The sequence below is a fragment of the Aegilops tauschii genome, chromosome 1 (genome assembly GCF_002575655.3).
Source record: "Aegilops tauschii subsp. strangulata cultivar AL8/78 chromosome 1, Aet v6.0, whole genome shotgun sequence".
NCBI lineage: Eukaryota > Viridiplantae > Streptophyta > Magnoliopsida > Poales > Poaceae > Aegilops > Aegilops tauschii.
Genome location: NC_053035.3, coordinates 16,015,464 through 16,024,673, shown reverse-complemented (window position 1 = coordinate 16,024,673; position 9,210 = coordinate 16,015,464). Strand labels below are relative to the sequence as shown.

The 9,210-nt window shown below is 45.5% G+C and overlaps 1 protein-coding gene across 1 annotated transcript; it reads left to right on the top strand.

Annotated features, from left to right (window-relative positions):
* The first annotated feature begins 1,593 nt into the window (after nt 1–1,593).
* On the top strand, nt 1,594–5,844 carry LOC141039248 (probable inactive methyltransferase Os04g0175900). Its single transcript, XM_073506610.1, has 4 exons — nt 1,594–1,913; nt 2,160–2,470; nt 2,757–2,860; nt 5,545–5,844. The coding sequence occupies exons 1-4, from the start codon at nt 1,594–1,596 to the stop codon at nt 5,842–5,844; spliced, it is 1,035 nt and encodes a 344-aa protein (XP_073362711.1).
* Nucleotides 5,845–9,210: the final 3,366 nt, after the last annotated feature.

Genomic DNA, 9,210 nt, shown 5'->3' with positions numbered 1-9,210 from the left:
GTGTGATTTGATCACTGGGATGCCGGAACACGGAAACGAGAAAAGAGAACAAAACCGGTAACGAGGTAACTTGCATGGTGGACAAATTGTTCGTCCATGGGCATGCAATAAATCTCACCTCGGGTGTTTGTGACATATCGCGAAGCAACAGGAATAGCTCACTGCAACTGGAGGTTCACTCGAATATTCATTCGTGTGGGTATAGGGGTCAATATGGGTGTCCACGGCTCTGATGTTGATCATTGATCGGAAGGGGTTCCAGGTCATGTCTATACTTCACCGAACCTATAGGGTCACACGCTTAAGGGTCATCTATCTGCTGAATACTAGATAGGGAGTCTGAAAGAAAATCACCGAAAAAGTTTCGGACACCGAAAAGTTTCGGACAGCGGAATCGTACCGCAGAGAGAGGTCATCGGATAAGTTTCGATGATACCGAAAAGTTGTTTCGGGATACACCATTAAGTCAAATTGGTTTCGGCACATGCCTGATAATTCTTGGAGGATGCCAGAATCATTCTGGAAGCTTTTTGGAATTTTCTGAGATAAAAACCGGAAATGTTGCGGAGCTGCCGGAGCCACTTCAGATGCTTTTCGCAGATGAAAATCACTAAACTGGAATTGTTTCTGAACGCGTTCAAAATAATTTTGGTGGGTACTGGAAATGTTCTAAGCCCACATAAATATTTTCAGTTCGAACAGACGCTGAAAAATGTCGTCGTGAATAGTGAAAGTGCTTTTTGGGATATTTTATGGTGAGTCACCATTTGGGATATCTCCAAAAGGCTTCTAGAAGGGCTTGGGGGCCAAGCATGCTCCTCATGGGGGTCCCCCTAGGGGGTTGGCCGGCCACATGTGTGGGGCTCCATGGAGCTCCACTTCACTCCCCATTATGCCCTTCATGTGTGACATTTGCATGGGCATTTTGGGTTTTTGTGAGCCATCCCTACCCCTTGGCTTTCCTATAAATAGAGGAGGAGTTGGCAGCCCAAACCTCATCCCTTCTCACATACAAGTGCCATGCAATGATCTGGCTTCTCTCTCCCTCCCCGCAAAATAGTTTCGTAGAGCCGAAAGGCTGTCTGGGTTCCGGCAGGAACTAGTTCTGGACGGCGAAGCCCTGCCGGATAGATGACACCGTATGTGTGCAACTGTGTAGAGAGATCGTAGTTTCGGTCTTAGTTCGTGAGTACCTCCCGAAGGGCTGTCCATGTGACCGTCCGAGTTTCGAAGGTCCTCCCGAAGGGCTGTCCGAGTGACCGTTCGAGTTTCGAAGGTCCTCCCGAAGGGCTGTCAGCGACACCGTCCGGGGGGCTGTTCGACCGCCTCCCGGAGGGCTGTCTGAGGAGCAGATGAGGGTATACATCCTCGCGGTTGGGAGGTTGTAAATCCTAGCTGCGGGGATCTGCACCGCCGATCGTCATCGACTCTACTTCCCGCTGCGCTACGAGTCGGTAACGAAAAAGATCAAACCATGTATGCAGTCTCCATAGTGGTCCTGGGCTGGTGCGTAGGTCGGAAAATTTTTGTTTTCTGCTGCGTTACCCAACATGGTTACATGCGTGGGGGCTCATCACGAGCTTCGCGGTCTCCATGACCCTGAAAGCAGCAACCGAGCTGGGCATCTTTGACGCGCTCGGCAACGCCGGCAGCCTTGCGATTACGGCGGATGAGTTAGCCTCGCGGCTCCCAACCATGGACAAGGCTGGCGGGTTGGCTCCAGTGGACCGCATCATGTGGCTGCTTGCCTCCTTCGACATCGTCAAGTGCGTAACGGAGGCAGGTCCAAGCGGCGAGGTGATCCGGCACTACAAACCCTCGCCGGTGTGTCGGTGGCTCAGCAGCAACCACGGTGGCCCGTCGCTGGCGCCCTACTCTATGTTCACTACGGACCAGTACTTCTTGATGGCCTGGTAAGCTATGATACGAATGAGTGCTATTGCAATTGTCGTTTAGAACAGTTTTAATAGCGTTCCTCTTACCTCCTCTTTGCACATGAGAGACAAGAGTAAAAAATATATCGGAATCGTTGATCCCATTAATTAGTGGTCTGATTAACTCTTACCTTTTTACACCGTATGTAAAAGGAGGAGGTAAGAGTGATCATGTTAAAATTTTCCTACGGTTTAAAGAATCTAACATCGCCGTGCATTTCAAAGGCAGCAGCTGGGGGCGGCAGCGGGAGGCGGACAAACGGCGTTCAAGAGGACGCATGGGGTTCCGATGGGCAAGCACTTGGGGAGAAACCCTCGGCTCCTCGGGGTGGTCGACAAGGCCATGGTGCAGATCTCGGTGATGGTGACCAGCAAGCTGTTGGAACGCTTCCACGGGTTTGACGACGTGGCCGTGCTCGTCGATGTTGGTGGCGGCACCGGTTCTACCATGGAGATGATCACCTGCAGGTACAAGCATATCAGGGGCATCAACTTCGACCTGCCTCATGTCATCTCCCTCGCGCCGTCTATTCTCGGTACGTCGCCACCTTCTTATGAATTTGACTTGGTCTCGTCACCTTGTGAATAGGGTACTGTGTGCTTTCTCTATAAACTTTTACACACGGCTCATTTACTCTTTCTCTCTTAGCACACTCTCCTAACCACTGCATGCTCTCTCTCTCTCTCACCTGACCCGCGGGTAGTGCTAGTGACTTTAGTCGCAACTAGAATACGGGAGGAGGCTAGGGCCTCCTTATATGGGAGAGTGCCTCACTCTCCTAAAGCCGGACTTTTGTGATGTAGTGGGCTTTCTGCTTGTAGTGGAGTGTCTAAGGCGCACCGGAAATGCCCGAATGTATGTCGATGGACCGGGAGCTGGGCTTGGGCTGCTAACAAGTGGTGTCAGAGCCGTTCCTAGCCGGGTAGTGTGTTCTCTGCTAGTAGTTGAGTGTCTGATGCGCACCAAAAACGTCTGAACATATGCCGATGGACTGGGAGCTGAGTCTGGGCTGCTAACAAGTGGTATTAGAGCTGGCCCCCACGCCACCCTAAGGGTGGCTTCCCTAGGGGGTGAGGTGTCAGGATCCCGACACTCGGGCAGTGCCAGTAACTTTAGTCCCACCTCAGATACGGGAGCAGGCTAGGACCTCCTTATAAGGGAGAGTGCCACGCTCTCCTCAGACCCGTGTTTTGGAATGTAGTAGACTCTCTGCTTGTAGTGGACTCTATGATGCGCACCAAAAACGTTTGAACCTATGCTGATGGACCGGGAGCTGGTCCCGGGCTGCCAACATGCTCTCTCTATCTCTCACTCTCCTATTTTCCTCTACGCTTAAGCTTTACGTGCGAGTTCTAGGAAGCATTTATGCATCCATCTCTATCTCTCTCTCTCTCTCTCTCTCTGCGCGCTTTTCTTGTTTCAGTTTCTGCCATGCTCTTTCTTTCTGTTTCTCTGTCCTAACCAGATGGATTCCCCTAAAAGGGCAGGAGTAGAGAGACGACTGAACAGACAAACACCGGTTTGTTCACGGGCCCGCAAAGTGCACCTGAAGACAAAACCAAAAATGTCAGTCTCCATGTGTATATCACCTACCCTGGGTGATAAAAATTGCACACTCTTCCTGAGTTCACCTAAGCTTCATTTGGTGGGAACCGAGGATACGGAGATAAAACAGAATAATTAGTTGAATATAGTACGCATGGAGACTCCATGCAAAGTTCACACCTAGGGATGAAAAATGGAGCAAATGAAAACAATAACACATACCGCATATTTTCTCTAAATTGGAGGAGATAGTGTCCAGATAAGAATTAGTGAATATAGTACAATGAGGAATACTATATATTATGCAAAACATCGCGTACATCATATTTAACATCTCCATGGCACTATAAGCCAGGCACGGGTTTTTAGGCATTCAGTTTGACTATAGAAATATGTGTAAATTGCATGAAATTACTAGTTTCGCACTTTCATTCGTCACTGAATCTAAATATATATATATTTTACAACATACTATAACACATGTTTCATCACTCAAATTGAAGACCTAAAACCACATGCCCAACTTATGTTCCCATCCCGAACGAGTGTCAATGTAGTGGACTATCCTATATCGTATTATTAAATTGCATCAATTAATAATTGAACATTCTACCACTTCATTGTAATATTCTCAGGGAATTAGACTTATTATGATTATTCCAGGCCTATCTGACTGTTTGGGTTGCTTCCCGGCCTGGAGTCTCCTTTCCAGGCATCATCATCCAAGTCGGCCTACCAAATAAAATGCCTGAGAAATTGGGAATGCATATCTTAATTAGAGGGGTTGTACTTTTGGTTGTTAGCGTATACACAAATGGCTTATTCCCCAGACGTATGCACCATCATTGGCGTCTTGTAAACTCAACAATTTAATTTTAAGTACTAAAGCCTATAGATCAAATGATCAACACACATGTGTGTACGTGCTGTGCGCATGTACCCGCGGAACTTTCCACTCAGTAGGAATACCATCAGTTTCCTCAGTTCAATGGATTAATTTCTACTAGAAAAAGCATCAATGCCAATCTTTTTGTCACCAGTTCATAAGGGATCAGGTAAAAAAATGTTGTTATCCAGCAAAACCAAACACCCATCACTCAACTCTTTTGTCTTTCCTTGTTTTTGTATTGCAACTGTATTCTCTTTGTTTTGCATGGATGTTGTGACTGTACATTTAGATCATATTTGTATCATTTTCTATTGTTGAGTTCTTTCATCTATGCTTTCCTGTGAGATAATTGAGAACTTAATTAGCTAATGTCAACCCAATGCAGGTGTCGAACATATAGCTGGAAATATGTTTGATAATGTTCCCACTGGAGATGCGATTTTCTTAAAGGTATATATATACGAACTACTGTATCTAGTTCCCTTCTCTGTCATTCTGTATTCCATATGGTGTAAAGTATAATATTACTGAAAACCTGGTAGATACGTGATACACCCTCATTATTTCACATATAAACTATTTTTCAACCAAAATATAGAACGATGTCTATAGAATATTTCTTCAAAATAATTTTCTACTACTGACAAACAATGCATTCGACTTGTAATTCTATAAACACATTGGTAAAGTAATAAAAGTGTTTATCTAGGGTCCAAGCAATCAAGGTGGGTGCCCTTGTGCAGAAGTAATTGAACCCCAGGTTTCCTCTTACTAAGGTTTTCTCCACGGTGCGATGTCGGACAGTGCCACACAACCACTCAAATGTCCTGCCGGATAACCACACTCCTCATATCAAAACCCTCAAATCCATGGAAATCCATGCGCATCGATCATATAGCAAAATTCAACACCAATTCAACAATGCAACACTGCAACAAAGCAAAACGAACCACAACTCAACAATTAAAACATGCCAAAATTAAATTCAACGTCCGTGTACAATAGTGAATCTGCAATGTTTTCATTGTGACAAACAAAGCACATTCCGTTGTGCTAAATAAATCCCCTAAATATTTGAGAATGCAGAGCAGACTTAAACCTACACTTCGAGCAAAGTAGGTTTAATATTACATAACATATTCTAGATACTGAATATTTCTTGAATGTACATACAGACGGTACTCCATATGTTGGACGACAATGACTGCATAAAGGTTCTAAAAAATTGCCATCAAGCTTTGCCAGACAAGGGGCGGCTGATCGCTGTTGAGTTTGTCTTGCCGGCTACTCCAGAGGTGACAAGGGCAGCACAAAATCTCTACATTCTCGATGTGATGATGTTAAATAACTCTGAGGGAGGGAAGGAGAGAACTGCGCAAGAGTTTCTGAAGCTGGCTAGGGAATCGGGTTTCAACGGCACCTTCCAATCAACTTACATTTTTGGAAACTTTTGGGCTCTCGAATTTACCAAATAGTAACCATGACATTTTATGTCGTCTATGCTGGCTACTATTGATAATGTGTGTGAGATTGGCTTGTAGAATTGTTTGTATTATTTATTTCAATAATGATGGACTTTTTAATCAAAACAATGCATGTATCATTATTTGTACCATTTAATATAATGATGATGTTGGTATAATTATTTGTATCACTTATATTTTAATAACAATGTTAAAAACTTGTTATCGAGGTATTCCAGGTGTATTTTTGTATTGCCAATACGTTACCATGAAGAGGTACATAAAAGCATAGAGTAGTTGTTGTTCACAATGTCTCACTTTGGCCCAGTAGCTTTTTCAATAGATCAACACAATTGGTAATTTATTGTTTTTCAATAAAGGTTGGATTTTGTAAGCTCAAGATGAATCATCGAGTGGGTACAAACATAATGAGCACACACCCAGCCTCTACATAGTTAGGATGCACACAGTCAACATTAACACAAGCATGCAAAAAAAACCAGTAAATAGCAAAGTCATATTAGACTCAAGTTTTTTTTTGACTGACAAATAACACAATGTCTTGTTGATCTGCCGTTAAGGGGCGTGACCTCAGATAGCACAGGAAAACCCCTCAAAAGACCCGCTAGACAACCACACTCTTCATATCAAAACCCTCAAATTCATGCAAATCCATGCACATCGATCATATAGCACAAATTCATAACCGATTCAAAAATGCAACAAAGCGAAATGAGTGATAGGAAACAGGGCGGCGGAGCTCAATAGGAGAGGAGGAGGAAGTTGGGAGGGCTCCACGAACGGGATAGGAGGATGGCCCCGAAGGGAAGGATTAGGACAACATTTGCTTCATCGAACGCACCCTCGCCACAGCCACCACGATCTGCCGCCGCCAAAGCCGATGGGAAGCATATAATTGCGCCGTCAGAAGGCCTCAATCTGCGTCCCCAAGGCTTCAAACTGCCACCTCATTGAAACCTAGAGATTGGTCTTGTGGAGCGTGCCATGGAGGATGCCATAGAGAGAGGATAGGATGATGCAGGGGCCGAGAAGATTTGTTCTAGCATGGTAGGGGAGCGGGCGACCGGCGGCGGGTTGAATCAAGAAAATTCATCTTAACTCACACTTTACTTCTAACTTTGATGATTTGCCCCTCCCCCTCCCCCGAGATTGACAGGCGGGCTCGAGGCCACTAGTCATTGACACAATCCTGGGGAAAATCATCAAAACTCTTGTAAAGTGGGCAAATGATCCAAATCCTTGTTTGAACCCTAGCCGGGTTGAGAAGGAAGAAAGCGGGGAGGTAGGGCGAGGGGCATGTGTTTGTGTGGTTGCCTGGGGATGTGGGTTTGGGCGTTGGGGGCCGATGAGGAGACCGTGAGACCAAAAAAAACAAAGTGAAACTGGAAACGGGAGGTGGGCTTTGTCGTAGGAAAAAAATTGATAGTGGTGGGATCCCTTCGAACGAACGATCTATGTACTTCCTCGAGAAGTAAAGGAGATTTATTACCAAGTTTAGTATAAAGAGATTGATTAACCTCCAAAATTACTCTAGCCTTATCAAAGAAGATATTGATTACCATAAGTGAAGTGATTGTATTTATATTGATTGCGTTTGTATTTCCAAAGAAAAGATTGGTTACCATAGATGAATTACTTGGTTACCAAAGATAAAGTTGCAGGGAGAAAAATCCACTAGAAGGGGTGGTGGGAGGTGAGGCAAAAATAAACCAGTGGGAGAGGGTGGTGGGACGTGAGGCGACAAAACCCACACGAAATAGATGATGGTGGGAGGTTAGGCGAAAATAAAGTGTGGAAGCCTGAAATTGAAAGGCACTAGAAATGAACTCCCAAAATGTTGAAACTTGGCATGGTATCATCATTTCACCCACATAGCATGTGCTAAAAAATTGAGAGGGTTAAGGCAAAAACTGGATGCACTTCGTGTACAAACTGGACAATCTCTTTCGAAGTATCAGGGTTTTGGACGAAAAATCATCTGTTACAAAAGCATTTCTTTTTTTGAAACTTATTTTAACTCCATACTTTTTGTGCATTCAATGTGCACCACTCAAAGTCACGTCATCAATTTTCAACCCTTTCTGACTTCATTTGCTATTTTTCATGCATTTATTGATTTTTGAGCTAATCATTTGCTATTTTTAGAATTTCATATATTTTGTTGAAATTATTTGATAATCATGTGTATTATACATAAGTGAGTATGTATTAAAATTAGGATGTGATTTGAAGAAGGTCAAAAAATTGACATAGCATATGCGGAAAAAAATACCCTCCTATTAGCAGGAGAATTCACACACCACGGCCTACATACGACTAGAAACCCAACTATTTATGGGCGAGGATGCAGGCCCGCGGGGCACAAATATCTCCTGTCAGTAGGCCCCATGGGGCAGAGAGGTCCAGGTCAGAGATGAGTTGTCTGTGCTTTGAGAGGAACTTGATATGGCACCCGCAGCGGGGCTTATAAACATGTGCGAGCGCCTCTCGCTTGGCGAGGTGGGACTAAACTCCCACCACCCCGCGGCGGCCAGGACCAACCCTTTAGTCCCGGTTGGTGGTTCCAACCAGCCAGGAATAAAGGCCCCTCTTTAGTCCCGTTCCGAGCCACCAACCGGCACTAAAGGGTTGGGCTCCCCGCCCTTTGGGCTGCTGAAATTCAGCCACCAACCGGGACTATATAGGTACGTGTATATAAGCAGCACTTAGAAAAATTCCAAAGGCCATCTGCAGTTCGATCTCCCCGATGCCCACCACCACGACGCTGCAAGGCTGCCGGAGCATGCCGCCGCCCCCGAGCCCGTCCTCGTTGTCGCCGCCCCCAATACCGGCCGCCCGCGCCTCCTCCCGAGCCCCGACGCTGCCAGGCTGCCGCTCGTCGCCGTCGGTCCACTCCTCGTCTCCCTCGACCTTGCCGTCGCGTCGACGTCGCCGCCGAGTCCGCTGTGAGCCCTATATCTCCTCCCTCCCCCCCTCTCCCCTCCCTTGAATTGATCGAAGCCCCCTCTCCTCGTTCGCCATTGCCACCATCGCCTCGACCTCGGTGTCTGCCATGGCGGCCCCTCCCCGAGCCCATCCCCCACCTAGCCGCCACCCCGTCCATCTCCGGCATAGGAGCCCCGCCGGTGCTGGATTCAACACACACACATAAAAAATGAATGAGATGTATTTAATTTAGATGAATATATGTAAGTTAGACGAATATATAGGTTAGATGAATTTATGTATTTAATTTTGTGTGTAGATGAATGTTAGATATGTGGATGAATGATTTATATGTAGATGAATGATGAATATGTAGATGAATGATGAATATGTAGAATGATGTATATATGTTATGAAAAAAAGAAGAATGAA

Excerpts from the sequence above, each read along its gene's own strand:
- LOC141039248 (XM_073506610.1), top strand. The coding sequence starts at position 1,594 with ATGACCCTGAAAGCAGCAACCGAGCTGGGCATCTTTGACGCGCTCGGC. Across the intron at positions 1,914-2,159 it reads CAGTACTTCTTGATGGCCTG|GCAGCAGCTGGGGGCGGCAG; the intron begins GTAAGCTATGAT and ends TGCATTTCAAAG. Across the intron at positions 2,861-5,544 it reads GAGCCGTTCCTAGCCGGGTA|ACGGTACTCCATATGTTGGA; the intron begins GTGTGTTCTCTG and ends ATGTACATACAG.